Source organism: Rattus norvegicus, chromosome 6, assembly GCF_021556685.1.
Source record: "Rattus norvegicus strain SHRSP/BbbUtx chromosome 6, alternate assembly SHRSP_T2T, whole genome shotgun sequence".
Lineage (NCBI taxonomy): Eukaryota > Metazoa > Chordata > Mammalia > Rodentia > Muridae > Rattus > Rattus norvegicus.
The window spans coordinates 111,870,198-111,888,026 of NC_141539.1; the positions used below are offsets into that span (position 1 = coordinate 111,870,198).

The 17,829-nt window shown below is 48.9% G+C and overlaps 1 protein-coding gene across 6 annotated transcripts in view; it reads left to right on the plus strand.

Moving 5' to 3' along the window:
• Ift43 (intraflagellar transport 43) overlaps positions 1-17,829 on the plus strand; it is a 76,466-nt gene that overhangs the window by 40,411 nt on the left and 18,226 nt on the right. For all 6 annotated transcript variants that reach the window (NM_001134525.2, NM_001399448.1, XM_087552872.1 and 3 more), the window contains 2 exons: positions 13,816-13,848; positions 15,101-15,147. In NM_001134525.2, coding sequence (NP_001127997.1) covers positions 13,816-13,848; positions 15,101-15,147 — 80 coding nt within the window. The remainder of the gene's footprint in view (positions 1-13,815; positions 13,849-15,100; positions 15,148-17,829) is intronic.

The window sequence follows — 17,829 nt, forward strand, 5'->3', positions numbered from 1 at the left end:
GGGCTGACTATTTTAGGAGTCATACTCATGTTCTCTGGGCTCCACCACCTCCTAGTTCTTTGCCACATGACTCCAGCATGGTGCCCTTGCCTGTGGTGGAGCTCATCAGATATTCCCTGGACTCTGTTGATACATGTCCTCCATGTACACTCTTGTGTGTGGTTAGAACAGCAAGGCAGCAGGCATAGCCATAGCCTCCAACCCCCGTAGGCCGCTCGTCATTAGAACTCTGCTTCGGCCAGCCCCTTGCCCTGCAGAGGAAGGTGAGTGCGAAGGATGCAGTCTGCACTGAGGCATGAGCCAAGGCCCTACTAGACCTGCCATTAACAGGCTTAATTAGGCCAGTCATTAAGTTCAATTAGGCATTGGAAGCGACTGTCCCTTCCAACCCTGTAGTGCCCTCCAAGAGCTGGATCTGCTCCCAGACAGCTACTTTTGGGAGCTAGGCAGTTAGACCCTGGGGCCCTAGCAACCCCTGTCTGTTTCTGGGGCTGCGACTCCCGTGCTAAGCCCAGGACACAGTAGCCCAGAGTGAGGTGCTGAGAATGCGTGCTAATATGGCCAGGCATCTGTTTGCTGAGCTTGCTGACTGGGCACAGTCTCTGCTAGTACCTCCCTCTCCTGGGTCTGTAATGGGAGCCAGCATCTGCCGACACTCTTTCTCGCTTCCTTTCCTCTCCATGTGCTCTTGGTCACATCGTGTGCACTCTTTGACCCGGTTCCCTGAGGAATTGGGACTACAACTAGATGGTCGTGTGGCCAGAGAAATAGCACAGTTGATAAAGTGCTTGCCCTGTAGGTATGAGGACTTAAGTTTCCATCCCCAACATCTGTTAAAACAGCAGAGCACCATTGCACACGCCTGTATTTCCAGTGCCCAGGAGCTGAGACAGGACCGTCTCTGGGGCTGGCTGGCTAGTCAGTGTAGCCTAATCGATGTGTTCCCTGAATGTCATGCACATGTATATTGACATGTACCCAAACACTAAACATGTACTTGGCATGGTAGCCTACCTGCAGGAACATGCACATGAACACGTACATACACGCACAAGAACTGAATGACCGTGGGGTTTCCCTTTTCAGCTGTAGCATGTGTTAACTCTGGGGAATAAGTCCTATGAGTCCACGCACACCTTGGAGGCAGGAAGTTTGAGGAGACTGAGCCTTGAGCCTTCTTATCAGCAAGTGAAGATGTTTTAAGGACAGGTAGTGAGTGGGATGCAGCTCCCTAGGTGGGTCCTGTGGAGGTGCTGGAGGGGGCGATGACTGAGCTTGGAGCTCAGCACCCTTGGCTCTGCTTGTTTCATTAAAATCAAGTCTCAGGCTGTAGCTGAGGCTGGGGGTAGAGCATTTGCTTAGCATGTGTGAAGCCCTGGGTTTAGGGTTTAGTCCCAACACAACCCACCAACACACACACACACACACTCTCTCTCTCTCTCTCTCTCTCTCTCTCTCTCTCTCTCTCTCTCTCTCTCTAAGGCCTGTGCACCTCCGAAAGCCGGCATGAGCACCTAGCACGTTTCCTAGTTGCCTGCTCAGAACTTATCATCCAAGAATTACTGCTTTGGTGTGAATCAGTTGAGGAAAGTGAGGCAGGATGAGGCCTTCTGGGCTCAGGCCAGGGGAATGGAGGCCTGGGTGAGCCATGAGTGTTTAGAATAAGCTGCTGTGGGAGCTAGAACCCAGGGGTAGCCCAGAGCTGGAGCTGCAGGCGTGACTTCAGCTTTCAAGGAATGGGAGCCAATACTCAGCACTTCACTGCTGATATTAGGGTGCGTGTGTGTGTGTGTGTGTGTGCGTGTGTGCGTGTGTGTATCTGTGTGTGTATCTGTGTGTGTGTCTGTGTGTGTGTATGTCTGTGTGTGTGTCTGTGTCTATGTGTGTGTGTTTGTGTGTCTGCATGTGTGTCTGTGTATGTGTGTCTGTATATGTGCGTGTGTATGTGTGTCTGTGTGTGTGTGTATGTGTGTGTCTGTGTATGTGTCTGTGTTTGTATGTCTGTGTTTGTATGTGTGTGTCTGTGTGTGTGTCTGGGTATGTGTCTGTGTGTGTGTGTCTGTGTGTGTCTGTGTGTATCTGTATGTGTGTGTGTGTATCTGTGTGTGTGTGTGTCTGTATATGTGTGTGTGTCTGTGTATGTGTGTGTGTGTGTGTTCTTAATATACCATACTATTCCCTAGTGGGCACCAGCCAGTGTCCTGCAGTTTAGCTCAGTTTTGGTACTATGTACTTGGAGTTAGCATCAAATCCACAGGATGAGGGCTCAGCCCAACAGGACAGCCCCCGCTGCATCCACATCCTGTGCCAGCTGCAGGCCTGGGTTGCTTCTTGACCAAGCAGCTATAAATCTTAGGTTCCCGCTGCCTCTTTTTTGGGTTCAAATACTCTTCTGGAGTAGCTCACAGAACTCAGGCAAACACTTGCTATTGCCAGCTTGTTGCAAAGCATATTTTTAAAAATTACAGGGGGCTGGGGATTTAGCTCAGTGGTAGAGCGCTTACCTAGGAAGCGCAAGACCCTGGGTTCAGTCCCCAGCTCCAAAAAAAAAGAACCAAATTAAAAAAAAATTACAGGCTAGGTGTGGTGGCACATGCCTTCAGTCTCAGCACCCAGGAAGTAGGCGGATCTCTGGACGTTTAGGGCCAGCCTGGTCTACATAGTGAACTCCAGGCCAGCCAGAGCTATACAGTGAACCCTTGTCTCAAGAAAATTTTTATACCTTTTCCTTATTTAGTTTGTGTGTGTGTGTGTGTGTGTGTGTGTGTGTGTGTGTGTGTGTGTGTGTGTGTATACATGACCACGGCACAGCTGTAGAGGTCAAAGGATAACTTTGAAGAGTTAACTCTCTCCTTCCATCATGTGCATCCTGTGGCTTATCTGCCAAACTATCTTGTTGGCCACAAAGCATATTTGAAAGGATACAAGTGAGCAGCCAAATGAAGGGCTCAGAGAGTAAAGGCAGGACTTCTCTCTATGAAGTTGGGGAATGCTACCTTCCCATCACCTGGACACTTTCCTATTCACTCACCGGCCGGCTCTCGGGCCTATTTCTTCTGGGTCTCTATGGAGGCTTTATTATGTAGGCATGGCCATCGGGGATGAACTCCACCTCAGCTTCTCTCCCCTCCCAGAAGTCAGGCATAGGGAGGCTGGGGAATGGGTATCCAAAATTCCAACCCTTTGGTCACACAGGCTGAAGGCAGCTACTTCAACCACCAGTGTTCCTTCCTGGGTCTCTCTTGGTCCCTTTATTTTCAGTGATCCCATTAATAAACAAACAAAACAAAACATCAAAATTCTTTACTCCACAGAGGCTTTGAAGCTGTGCTAGGAAACCCGATATATGTGTGTTTGTGTCTCGAGGTGGCCCTCGAGACACCGTGCTCAGAAAGGCTGTCTCCGTCCTTCCTTTTAGTGGTGTCTTCTCTTTAGGTGAAAACGAAGTTGTGAATGGAATGAGACTTTCTCCTGCAGCTGTCAGCCATGTCTCTCATCTCTATCTTGAGACGTGGAGCCTCCCCATGCCCACTTGCAATCTGGATTTCTCTTTAGCGGTGGTGCGCAAGGTTAGCCAATCATGGTTGTTTCTCCACTGTACCTGCCTTCTGGACCAGGCGTAGTTCACACCTGTCACAGAGTGAGCGGTGCACTTGGGGGTTGTCACTATAAACAATAAAGCTCCGTCTTCAGGGCAGACACAGAAAGGTGTTTGTCTCAAAGACGAGAGGACCAGGGCCTGCAGCCCCACTGCACTAGTGTGGACCAAGCCCGTCCTGCTCTCAGCCCCACTGTCTGTAGTGTGTGCTTCTGTCATATGAGGAGGGCATTCTCCTTCAGAGCTGCTTCGTGGTTCCCCTTGGACAGACATGGGATGACCCCTCCCTGCAGAGTGAGAGGCTATAGAATGGAGACTTTTAATTGGGTTCATTGTTTTCCTGGCAGAATTGGGGTTTGACTTGGGAGGAAGGAGGGAATGGCTTTGGAGTAAGTGCTAGACTGTTTTCTGTGTTCTCACACTAGCAAGCTGCTCCAGAAGAAGCTAGCCTGTCGTGAGGCTCAGTGTGGCAGCTCTCATCTATAACTGCATCACTGAGGAGGCTGAGGCAGGAGGATTGTCTTTTTGAGGCTCTGGTGGACTACGTAGTAAGATCCAGGTCAGTCTAGGTTACATAGAGAGACTACACTTTTTTTATGTGTCACGTGATGCACAGGAGTGTTCTACATAGCGCAGAAACAATTATAAAAGCCAGAAGAATTGGAGAATCCTTCAGAAAGGATTTAACGTGTCAAAGGCAGGGAAAGTTGCTCCTCACCTAGGAGTAAACTGTGGAGGCTGGAGGGAAGGAGTGGGACCAAGAGTCAGAGGATGTAAAACTGGAGTAGGAGAGTGAGCGGGGTACACGTTACAAGACCTTGGGGGTCAAGTTCATTTTGTTTAAAAAGCAGTGGCCAGCTGGGGTGAGGCCAGCGGCTGGATGGACTGTCCAGAGTTGGCTGTCTGTAGGCAGCAAGGACCGGGCCGGCTGCTGGGTAATCAGCCGAGAGCCCGGGTGAATTCAGTGCCGGGCAACAGGAGCCGGGGGAATGCTGGGGCCCTAGGACAAAGTAACTAGCTAGTAGTTATTAATAGTTAATGAAAGGTAGACACAACTAGCTGGCAGTGTGTGGACTCGGATGTGGTTTGAGAGGAAGATCAACCCTGTGAGGAGACATATCCTGTGATGTTCCTGTCTACAGTAGAGATAGCAGTGCCCATGGCAGTAGCCGCTTCTACCCACTGAGCACTTCCTGACTATGTATAGCCATGCGCTGCGGAAGTGATGGGCCAGTGTACAGTGCCCAGCACTTTGCCTGAATTATGGTATTGATTCCTGGATGTTCCAGCCCTGTGGTGTAGAAGGTAGTATTTTCACTGTTTAAAGAACTCCCCCAAGAGCACACAGCTAGAGAGCGGTGAATCACTGGTTTGAACTTTGTCTTAGTCTGTTTCAGCTGCTATAACAAGACACAGTAGATCAGGCTATAGGAATGTTTCTTCCACATATTGGGTCTGGGAGTAAGAAGCAGCAGCAGATTCTGGTGAAAGACGCTATCTGCTTCCAAGGTGGCTGTGTTCTCTAATGGAAGGGTGGAAGGGCCTAGTGAGTTCCCTCAGCCTTTTCCCAGTGTGCTAATCCCTCTGCCCCATAGTCTCAGCAGCCCTGAAAGCTGCACCTCTTAGCCACTCCTGCACCAGGGGTTAAGTTGCAAACCTTGTGAGCCTCTCACATTCATCTCAAGCTCTGGGGAAGACTCACATTCAAACCCTCTCCTTGTCCACACTCAGAATCTCTGGTTTCGGTGAGATTCCCATAGCCCAGGCTGTACCCAGGTTGGAGCTGCTGAGTTTGGAGGTTTAGGGGGTTCAGTGGACCTGGGCAGACCCTCCTTCCGGCCACCTGGCAGGACGTTTGAGAACTGGTTAGAAGAGTCATCAAGAGAAAGTCAGACTTCTCCATGCAGGTGAGTGTTGTTCCTGCAAATGAGACCGGAAGAGGACAGTTTCCTTCCTACCTTCCCTGTCTCCCACATTAAACTTGTCTCCCTCCCTCTCTCCACCCCACTTCGTGCCCCTCCAAGTTGATTTGGATCTCCAGACAAGCATGTTACACTGTCTTGGTTAAAATTTCCAGGCAGGGCTAAGCCAGTTGTGGAGTAGGGGCTCGGAGGCTGTCAGAATAGAGGCTGTTCCTGCAGATGGGATGTGGACAGGGGAGGCAGGACTGGTGTCCTTCTCTAACTCGGGAGAGCCCTGAGCACCAGCGGAGTCTGGCTTCCTCGGTTCGAAGGTGGAAAACACGAAGCCTGCGGAGGTTAAGTGGCTTGGAGTTACAGGATCTCAGTGAGAAAGGCCCTTGCACATCACCTTGCCCCACCGCCCAAGGTCATGCAGCTAATTAGTATAATGGAATGTCCTTCGAATTCTACCGCCTGCCCCTTCTCAAACCCTGAGAGCTGCTCACATTCATCTCAAGTTCATGAAAAGGCCACACACTGTACGATTCGAGCAAGAGCTAGGTGCTCGGAATAAAATCGTCTTTACTGCCGTCCTCTGGGACCCTCACAGAAATGAGATGTTGATCCTATGAAGCAATCTTACAAACCAAAAAAAAAAAAAAAAAAAAAACTTTCAAGGAAAAAAGTTGTGTCCTCTGAGCCAGCCAGGCTGAGCTAAAGGGAGACTGGTTGCCTTGTAGTCTGAGCAGCTGGAAGCCAGGAGGGACTGGTGAGTGACGCCAGCCATTGGTTAAAATTCTCCTGACAGAAGTGGTCCCCTTGTTCTCCCTTTGATGGGTTCGTGCTCTCAAAAATAAAATGCGTCTGTGAACATCATACCTACCTCTTCCCTTTGCATTCAGTCCTCTATTAAGAAATAACCAAGAGCAGTTTTATTATGAGCCGCAGCAGTTCAGGCGTATGTGCATAGGAAGCAGCTTTCTCACAAAGCCTCCAGCCCGCTGATCTGGTGGGCGGTCACAGATTTTACTCTGGTGCCCATCCTTTCACCAAAGCTGCTCACCAGGGTCTTTGCCAGTGTCTACTGGTTTCATGGTGGTCATTATATAAGATGCCATGTTTTTAAGTATTGGGGTGTCCTTGGCTCATATCTACCCTTGCTATATATACCTGGGGTACTCTGAGAGCTCCAGGAAGCCACCACACACAGTCCTGCTGGTCCTCTCCCCTCAAATGTTGCAGCAGCAAGTGGGATGTAGGAGTCTCAGGACCCTTCCGGGCAATATCTCATTATCAGGCCTGATGGAGTCTTTATGGAGTTCTGGGTGTGAGTATAGGATGTAAAAGAGGAGTAGGAAAAAAGCAATGGGTTAGTGAAGAAGGAAATCATTACAGGTCTCTGTGGGAGCATAGACACCTTAAATTCTAGCACTCGGGAGGCTAAGTCAGGAGGAATCCAAGTTCAAGGCCAGCTGAGCTATATAGGGAGATCCAACTCAGAACAAAACAAAACAAAACAAAAACAGAAAGCAAACAAATGAGAATTGAAGTCAAGGTTTCTGGAAACACTGAGAAGTTGGCCTCTGACTTAGGGAGCCCTGGTTTCTTCTGGCCTCAGCTGCCGTATCTCTCCTGTGCTCCACACAGCTGTTTCCCCAAGGCTGGACTCAGACCTGGGGGCTTTATCTATTCCGTTAGCGTTCACCTCTGTCATCCAATGAGTGAGTCTCACCATGCCCCCAGTATTTCTTTACTACGTCTCCGGGGAACCCTGCTAACGCCCACTCCTGACGAAGAATGCACTGGAAGCGCAGACTCTTGGCGAACTGTAGTGTGTAGCTACCCTAAAATAAAGCATTTGTCCTTTAAAGTTGTGCTTCTCTCTTTATGCCCCTCTGACTGGTGACGCTTTCTTCCCATTGAGGATATAGTTATCCCCTTTCAGATAAGTTGGCTAAAGGATAAGTAAGGAGTCTTTAAAGGAAATATGGAGCAGTCGTAGAAAATATGCAGCTGCAGAAGTGCAGACGGTGGCGGGTGACATGGGGAAGCTTGAGAAACTCTGCCTCAGTCCTCCTGCTTCATCTCCATCCTACCTCCCGCGGCAGCAAAGGAGCCTCCTCTACTTCCGCCTCTGCCGCTGTCGAGCTGCAGAGTTCAAGGCGAGCTGCGTGTTCTCTGCAGAATCCAGCTTCTCTGTTGGCTTGAATGACTTGAAGGGAGCCCAGGACCCAATGAAAGTTGGTTTCCATCTCAGCTCAGTTGGTCCCCTCTGGAGCAAGCCGACCCTTCCAGCTCTGAGACCGTCTTTATTTTCAGCCACCACCTCGCTGCCAGGAGCTTGTCTGGCCTCATGTGGCCCTGTCATGGGTCTGGCCTTTCCAACGAGAAAGCCTTCTGTGGCTTTACTGCCTGTCTCTCACTGGGCAAGTCCCCCAGGAAGCCTGTCGGCAGTGGCTGCTCCCTTTGAGACCCTCCTTGGCACTTCTGTCAGTCTCCCTGTCCCATTGAAGTTTGGCGCACAGAGCGTACAGCACCAACCTAAGGGCTGCACATGAAGTTCTAGCTCGGCAACCAGCAGGCTTTGGGCCTTCCCTGGGCCCCTGTCACCTCCACGTCTAACTTAGCGGTCACTAATCAGAGTGGATGACAGTGGACCGGCTGTCTCAGGCTTTGCAGTATGAGTTTATGGAAGGTTTCATGTTATTTCTAAAATGCCCCTTTTTCCTACCAGAGTAGAAAAATAGAGAACTGAATTTCCCCAGTTCCCAGCTCCTACACGTTCTAGTCTATAGCTGCAGTCCAGTAAAGGTTTCCTGAGTAATACGATGCTTAGCTGAAGTTCCTAAGGTACAGAGTCCAAACAGTCAGCCACTTCTCCCGCAGCAGACACGCGCACTATTTTCTACGGTCTCACAACTGGCTGCAGCTACTAAAACTTGCTGTGTTTCTTTTCTTTGTCCCTGTTAGAATCCTAACTACGATGTTATTTTTAATCTTCCCAGCAGGGGGCAGACTTTATCCAGAAATGGCTGAGTAGTTCTCTCTCTCATCCGGAGGACAGGGTTTATGCTCAGACAGGACTGGCATGAGCTTTTCATCTCTCAGCGTGATACTTGATGATGAACTATTCTTACACAAACTATAGGATGCACTGTGACCTAGAGCCACACAGTGACAAAATTTGGATATTAGGAGGTTCTTATCTTTAAAAGAAGTGACAAAGGATAATAGTACTCTTTTTGGATGCTAAACACACAGATGACAAGAGCTAGGCACCAAGGGACGGAAGATAGGCACTTCCTCTTTCAGAAGAGGCTTGAGTGAGAAATCTGTTGGCTTGTCTCAGGAATTTCAGTTGCGGGCGGGGGTGGTAGGGGAGCTTAGAGCAGAGACCCAAATGCTCAGTTCATTACCTGATCCTGAGTGGACGGTGCAGTCATGTTTACAACAGCAGACCTCACCTTCCCTTCGATCTCTGTCGTGAAGGCCCTATTGGAAGGCCATATGTGTTATAATGTAGAGCCTTGGTTTGGGGATCAGGGAGAAAGGGCCTGGATGAAAGTCACCTCCAAGCTTTCAGAGGTGATGGGGAGGTGAGTTTTTGTTTGGGTATTTTATTTCATTTCATTTCACTTTATTTTTGGAGACAGAGTTTCACTATGTCTGGCCTGAACTCACAATGAAGACAAAGGCCTCAAACTCTTAGAAATTCACCTGCCTCTGCTTCTTGAGTGCTGGGATAAAAGGTGTAAGCCACCATGCCCAGCAGTCTGAAGTTTCTGTGAGGCATTTTTAACTATGAGGCTAGAACACTTTGTAGGGAATGGCATTCGATGGTTTCCCTCCACAGGACGCATTGGTAGACTGCAAGGGGCTGTGGCCACTGTGTATTCCCTGATGTCTTGCTGACTAAGTCTCTTCTGTGAACTTGGTCCCTGCTGCAGAATCTCATCTTTTTAGCACGGACCCAGGTGACTTTAGAGTCTTCTCACCTGCAACGAGTTACAGCTGCCCGTGTGTGCCCAAACTCCTCACTCTGTTTCCTGGATCAGACGCAATGGTTGTTGGGAATGTACAGGGGGTCCAGGGTCCATTTGACTTCAAGGACACTTCCCTCCATTTATCCCAGTTATGTCCCCTGTTAAACTAGGTTAACGGTGTGTAATTAACCACCGAACATTGTCATGCTGCATAAATATGGAATCCCGGCTGTCCTCCGAGCCTTGGTCCTTTATCTCCATTTATAACTCCACAATGTTCCATTAGGCACGAGAGACTGTCTCCATGAGACTTGCATCAGGGCTGCCAACAGTTTTCATATGGAAGCAGCAAGGCTTTGCCTGGTGGCACAGGGGACCCAGGTTGCTTTGGGGGCCCCACCCTCAGCTCCTGGCAATGTCTGCAGTTTGCAATCATAATCCCTTCCGATCCCTTCCATGTGGTCTTTATTTTGATCATAGCAGCCAACCCAAGCCCTTGATGGATCGGGCCATGAGGACTGATGCTGCAAGAGAGTTGGAGAGATGAATCAGGTAATACTCAGGAAGGTAGACAGACCCTCCTCTGAAGAATCGCCCCAGGGTGGTTTTTAACCCCACAGCACCTTCTTTTCCATGGAGCCTCAGCACGAAAGCAGAAGCCCGGTCCTTGCACTGTGACACTGAGGTCATGCTTATCCTCAGTCAGCCCAGTAAGCAGAAAGGTGAGACTGGGGACGAGAAGGTGACCTAGCACCACCATCCCCACCATATTAGAAAGGATGTATAAACCACACAAAACAAATAATCCACCAGATTGGGAGACTTGGTCAAGCTGTAGCCCTACGATAAGTTCGAAGCAGGTTTGTCCCATGGAAAATACTGATTGGCTCCTAGCAGTGAGTGTGGAAGGGGCATATCTGCCCGTGTAGAGCTGCGTTATGTATCTGTGTCCTTGTCAGGCAGGAGTTAAGAGCTGAGCTTTGGAGTGAGCCTCCCTGGCTGGCACTCAAACCCACTGCTCTCCTGGTGGGCAGCAGAAAGCTGGGAACTTTACCTCTCTGAGCCCTGGCTTCTTCAGTTGTGTATAGAGTGAAGACGAGTGAGAAGGGGTTGTTCTAGTGCATTGTGTATGCCACATGTAAATGCAGTTCCTAAGTTAAACAGTGTGAATGCCCCAAGGCCTACTCTCAACTCAACTGAGTGGCTTCATGAAGCTGAACAGGGCAGAGAGATGCAGATATGAAGACCAGGAGGAGACTGAGTCAGGACTCTGAACTTTAAAGGAAGGTGGTGGTAACGGGGCAGCGGTTAAACACTTCTATCTGAGAGGCTAGTACTGCGAGTCCAGCAGCTCCTGGCCAAGTGTTTCTGTGCTTCGCCACCACAGAGGGCCAGGATTTCTCATTTTCCAGTTGCTGGCTGACCAGACACGCACTCTCACCACTGGTGTGCCCTTGTTACCAAGTCTGTGAGGTGGGAGCGGGGTGGGGTTATTTCCTCTAGTCCACAGGCGAAGCTGTATTCTGCAGAATGGCTAAAGCAGGCAGCAAGTGCTGGAGAGGCCCCTCAAAAGAAACCTGGCATCTGATTAGCTCTCCAGAGCGCCCGCTCAGCAAGCCCCATGCTTTTGTATTTTGCATACTGAGTGAGCATCTCTAATGGTGAACTCCTGGTTGGGTTATACAAACACCACAGGCTGTGTGAGTCCCAGGAACCAGGAGCTTTGCTTTGTGAGCTCTTTCGGCTCCTGGCCATGTCTTCTTCAAGTCCACATTCATGAACACTTCTGGTGGAAGTTTGCTACTTAGCAGTCCGGCCTCATAGCTGGAATACAGTTGTGACTCTCGTAACCATTGCATAAGTGTTTCTAGAAATTTCTACTGGGGGTGGGATGGCGGGACTGGCAGTTCTCCATTGAGAAAGTGTTGCATGTGATTTTGTGGCTTCCTGTGGTTGAGAGCTGCCTGTTTGGAGGATTGTCTGCAGCCTTTGGTTCTTCGTGTAGGCAGGAACAGTATAAAGGACTGTATGCACAGGAATCCAAACAGATGTGTGGGTGCCCGGGGATGCTGGCTGGTCAGCTGTGGCAGTGTGTCTGTGACCTCGGGCGAAAATCAGAGAAACAAAGTCTAATATCAGGCTCGTTGATAACTCGCTGTGTCACGTGTGAGGCCCATGACCTCAATGCCCAGTACCCTTGAGCACCATGGCTTACTGAAGACACCTGCAGTACCCTGTGGACATCTTTGTAAAGTACTGAAAACTGTGTGTGTGGCACTGTGCTACCTAAGATGGATACCCATGGGGTCAGACGGATCTGTGAGGCAATACTTCATATTGGGTCCCTGAAGGCACACATGTGTCCATTCGTCTTTCCATAGAGGAAGGCACCAGTTTGCTAGAATGTACTTCCCACCTAGGCGGCCTTTGGCTCACACACTGATACCCACATAGCTGCAGGAATCACTCTACTTTTCCCTGGCCCCTCTAAGAAACCCGACGGTGCAGACTCAGTGACTCAGGACTATTCCTGGCCTTGTAGGGGGAATCCCAGGGTGGCAGAGTTCAGGCTTCTGTCGTAGAGGTTTGCTGCCACCAAGCTTTTTATTGCAATAATCCAGACAGATGAGCATTTGTCCAAAGAACAATCAGCAGTGTGGTCCAAACCAAATTCACCTACACTCTAGAACAGTGCTTCTCCATGTCCCTAATGCTGTGGCCCTTGAATATAGTTCCTTACATTGTGGTGACCCCTAACCAGAAATAGAAAACTATTTTGTTGCTATTTCAGTTCCCAATAGCATAAAATATTAATAATATCATATAATGGCAGCAATAATAATACCACAAATAACGACAACAGTATGGAGTCCTGGGTTCCCTCTCCCTAGAAATCTCTATGCACCAAGCCAAGCAGCGTGCATGTCTAACAGGCTTCCTAATGGATCTCATGTCACTGACATGAGAGGACTGCTGTGCTAAGAAAGGCATGGGTGCCACACAGGTCAGGTTCTCAGAGTATCTTAGACTTACTCCTCACCCAGGACCACTCATGTGTCTTTGGTCCCTCATGCTGATGAGATAGAAGACTGCTCCTGTGAGCTTGCCTAGGCTAGAACAGCCTCACATGTGACCTTTGTCACTGAAGACAGGGTGCTGCCGGTTGTTAGAAGAGACACTGTCTGTCAACGAGGGGTGCTGGGGTGACCTCCATTCAGGTTCTGCTTGCTCTGCCGATTCTTAAAGTCATCAATTTAATTCTAGTCATACTGAGTTAAGGCTTTAAGAAGGCCTTAAGAAGGCCTTACAGGGGACTGGTAATATGGCCCAATCAGTAACCAGCTGTACAATCCTGAGGACCTGAGTTCTGACCCCCAGATATACATTAAATAAACACATGATATGGAGCTGGGCAGTGGTGGCACCGCCTTTGATCCCTGCACTCAGGAGGCAGAGGCAGGCCGATCTCTGAGTTTAAGCCCAGCCTGGTCTACAGAGTAAGTTCCAGGACAGCCAGGGCTACACAGAAAAACCCTGTTTGGAAAAACATAAAATCAAAACAAAACAAAAACATGATATGGTCATGTATGCTTGTCACCCTGGCATGGGGCAGGGGTCCAGAGATTACTGGCCAGCCAGTCTAGACAGTAAGTACCAGATTCAATGAGAGAAATTCTGTTTTAAAAGATAAGGTGGCAAGGCGTGGTGGTATGTGCCTGTAAGCCCAGCATACAGGAGGCAAATGCAAGGCAAGTGGATTCCTGTGAGTTTTAGGCCAACCTGGTCTACATAGAGAGTTACAGGCCAGCCCTGTGTTAAAGAGCAAGATGGGTTGGTGGTGAAGGGTGATACAGGGACACACCTGATCCAACCTCTGACCTCTGCCTCTGCTCAAGACTGGCATACCTGAGTGTCCCCCTCAACACAGATAAATAGAGACGCATACACGCAAACACATGTACACATATACACAAACACATAAACATACAGAGATGCACACACAGAGATACACACAGACACATATGCCCCCCTACACAGATACAGAGACACATACACACAGAGGCACCACACATACAGAGACATACATACACAGACACACCATGAGACATACACACACAAATACACAGAGAGACACAGAGACATATGTATACACAGATACACACACATGCACGCTAAGGGGCACGCACACATGCATGCATACCAATACAGTGGCTACAAAGAAAGCATTTGGGATGTGCTGATTTGTACCCACTTGAGCCTCTCCCAAGACAATGCTTTAATGTGTGGGATTCATGGGTTGTCTTAAATATTGTGTCTCTTTTTTTTTTTCCAGATTGGGAAAGAAAGTTTCTGAAGAAATGGAAGAGTAAGTCCAAATGTTACTGTGTACCCTGTAGTAAGCTTTGTCAGCAGTGTGGCCTTGTCTCTCCTTGTCTCTCCAGCCTCTGCTGAGCATTGGGAAAGCAGATGGAGGCCTAGAGAGGTGGCTCAGTATTTAAGAGCTGTTACAGGAGACCTGGGCTGGGTTTCCAGCACCATATAACAGTTCACAACCGTCCTTAACTCCAGTTCTAGAGCATTGAACTGGAGTTCACTCTCTACCATGGAAACCAGGCGTGCATAGTACACATACAAACACACAGACAAAATACTCATCCTCATAAGTAAAAATAAAGTCTTCCAAGAGAAAATCAGACGGTCTAGAATCAGACTGTAGCCTGGGATCTGTGTGCTGAATTAAGAGCTTGCTTCATGGGGTTGGGGATTTGGCTCAGTGGCCCTGGGTTTGGTCCCCAGCTCCGAAGAAAAGAAAAGAAAAAAAAAAAGAGCTTGCTTCATGCTGCTCCTTCCCCTGAGTTTGGAACCTGGCACTGGTGCCCACATCACAGTCTCACCACTGGCCGTGTATGTGTCCAGGTATCAGGCTGCCAGCCCAAACTTTCCACTGTGGTAGCACAGGTATGCAGAGATAGTGACAGTGCAGTGATGCTGGCCATCCCCCTTTGAAAAATGAAGTTAATTGAAATTAAGGGGAGAGGCTGTAGACTGGATCTAATGGCAGGTGTCCTCACAGCTCCAGAGGCAGGGAGCATCCACGGCAGCCTGGGTGCTGCCCTTGGGAATGCACAGCAGACCCATTTGCCTGAAAAGATTTAACCACAATTATTGAAGAAGGAGAATTTTTATGTATTAACTCTTGTCTTAGTCAGGGTTTCTATGGCTGTGATGAGACACCAAGGCCAAAGTAGGTTAAGGAGGAAAGAGTTTATTTGGCTTACACTCCCACATCAGTGAAGGAAGTCAGGACAGAAACTCACACAGGGCAGGGACCTGGAGGCAGGATCTGATGCAGAGGCCATGGAGGGTGCTGCCTCCTGGCTTTCTTCTCGTGGTGTGCTCAGCCTGCGTCCTTATAAAACCCACACTGAGTGGGGCCCTCTCCCACCAATCACTTCTTAAGGAAATGCCCTACATCTGGATCTTATGGGCATCTTCTCAAGCGAGGCTCCCTCCTCTTAGCTGACTCTGGCTTGTGTCCAGTTGACATAAAAATAGTCAGGACGCATATTAACTCTGGATTAATACTCACTTTCTTCTCTTCTGTTTCTCACTCACAGTCGCCGCCTCAGACAGCAGAACCTGACGGGGACAGAGGAAGGAGAAGGTGAGTGGCCTGACAGGAAGTCAGCGCATAGGCAGGAGACCTGGGAGCCCCCAGAGAGGCCTTGGCTTGTGCTTAAATCCTAGACAGCTACTCACACCTCTGCTTCTCCAATTGCAGCCACTTAAGCGCCCCTAAAATTTAGTTTCCTCCTCCCCTCAGGAGGCCTCCATGCTCAGCGTGGGTGTCTGTGCCGCAGCAGTGCCCGGCATTGTCTCTGCTGCAGCAGTGCCCGGCATACCTCTGTGCAGGAAGCCAGGGTGGCCATTGACTCACTTGATGACTTCCCTCTCTCGAGGTCCAGGTCTTGCACTCCTCCACTATCCTAGCGTTTACATGGGGAGCACGTGTGGTACCACTCATTCTTTGGAAGCACTACCCCTAGGTGTTTTTAGCAGGTCTGTGTGCCTCTACATGAGAAGAATTCAGTGTGTAAAACCTGGTAATTCCAAGATTGGGGGTGGGGTCAGAAAGAAGGCTTGTGAAATGTCCGGGGATAGCTCTTCAGGTCCCAGGCCATGCTCAGGTCAGAGCCTGGAGGGGGAGGAAGGGACACAGAACTGAACTAATTTAAATAGGCTGCCTGAATGGATTCGTGACAGGCTGGAGTTTGACAGTTTAGCTATGCTGCTGCTGAAGCTCTCTGGGGTCTGGAGAGGACAGTAGCCTCAGCTGGGAACTAGGACATGGTAATAGGGTTATCTGGCCAGTCTGGAACGGTGGGTAGGAGTATATGGCAAGTCATGTCGTGCAAGTTGTTTTTCCAGTAACTTCTGTCTCCAGTTACTTGTGTATTTGTTTGTAATTCCAGGAAACTTGGGTTTTGTATAAGAAAGCATTAAATCCAGGAAACACGATTTCTAGAGCTTTTTGGCAGAAACTTCCAAATGGAAATAACAAGAAAACAGTGTGGCTTGAGATCCACTGGTGCTTGCCCACTGGCCTGTCTCCAGGCGGTGAGCCACTCCGCCTGGAGCCGCCTTCCCACGCCCTTGGAAGGGCTTCTGGGACTCTACTTTCTTCAGGTTTTTCCCACTGTGGAAAACGCTACATTTCAAGGAGTAACTATAAAATGTCATGGTCCATCCTTTCCAAATGCTACACTTGCTGCGTGTGGATGTGTGGGACTAGCTGTACTGGTTGTCATCAGTTGTCACACTGCTGCAGCTTGGAGGGGCTACACAGGCCATCTTGAACACACCTGCCCTTAACACATTGAGGGACTGAGGCTTAGAGATTATTATGTAGTGTTGCAGGGCCCAGAGAGACACCGGAGAACCAGCTCTTGTCTCTCAGCTGTACACCAATGCCACCCTCATTTACTACAAAATGGTCAACTTGCCCCTGCCACCAAGCCAGTGCGTCATATCTTTTTGTTTGCTATTTATTTGTTGTTTATTTGTTTGTTTGTTTAGAGATGCAATTTCCATCATGTAGCACAGGCTGGCCTCAAACTACCGTTCTGGATTTAGAGTCCTACATGCTGGGATAGTAGGCATATGGCTTATATTTTATACAGTGTCATGTAATTCTCAAGAACAATCAATATCCTGTGGCTAATCCTCCCCCCCGTGTGTATATGTGTGAGTGTATGTGTGTGTGTATATAGGAGTGTGTGTATGTGTGTGTGAGTGCGTGTGTGTTATATGTATGAGTGTGTGTATGTGTGTGTGAATGTGTGTGTTGTATGTGTAAGTGTGTGTTGTATGTATGAGTGTGTGTATGTATGTGTGAGTGTGTGTGTGTGTATGAGTGTGTGTGTGTGTGTGTGTGTGTGTGTGTGTGTGTGTGTGACCATGTGCATGTACATCGTCATATAAAGCTGAGAGGCTGATACAGATGTCATTTCTTAGTAACTCTTCATCTTGATATTTTTAAGAGAACTGAAGCCGGAATTCATCAGTTTGACTAGGCTGGCCACTGAGCTCTGGGCTCCGCCTGCTTGCCCTGCCTTGCATTGCTGGAGTTTGGGGCATACACCACCCTGCTTAGCTTTTTACCTGGGTTCCTAGAATCCTCACTCAGATTGTTATGCTTGTGCTATGGACATTTAATTGACACGCATCTCCCCACGCCAAAGGTTTTCAATCAACTTTCTTGAGTCTGATTGAGTCTGCTTCGGCCATTTAAAGTCTGAGACAGTCTGAGTCTGGTGACAGTCACATCCTGTGTTACAGTGAGCATGAGTCTCTGTCACCTGCCCCAGCTCATCCCCACTCTGCCTTGGGCCTCAACAACTGTTGGTGCTTTTCTTCTTCATGATAAAAGAATTTCATTTTCTAGACTACATGAAAGCATGCGTACACACATTTTATCCCATTTTACATAAATAGAAGCATAAACATGCCTGCCCCCCTTTTTAATCTCATTTGGTTCCAACATTGGTATCTTCATTTTTATTGAAGAGTGCTATCCCATATCACTGGATATACCATCGTGTGTTCGTCAGCTGATGAACACTAGAATTGCTCATTATCCCTGTTTTGAAGACAAGTAGACTTAGGTCTGAGAAGAGTAACCTTGCCCAAGGTCACACAAGTAAACGGTGGCAGCAGGATTTTGAGGCCGACCTTTGACCTTGGAGCTCTTATTTTCAGCCTCAGTGGCAGACAGGTGTCTCGGGTATGCTGACGTCTTTACCACAGACTGCACACACTGTGTGATGGGTGCTTGTCAAGTGTCACC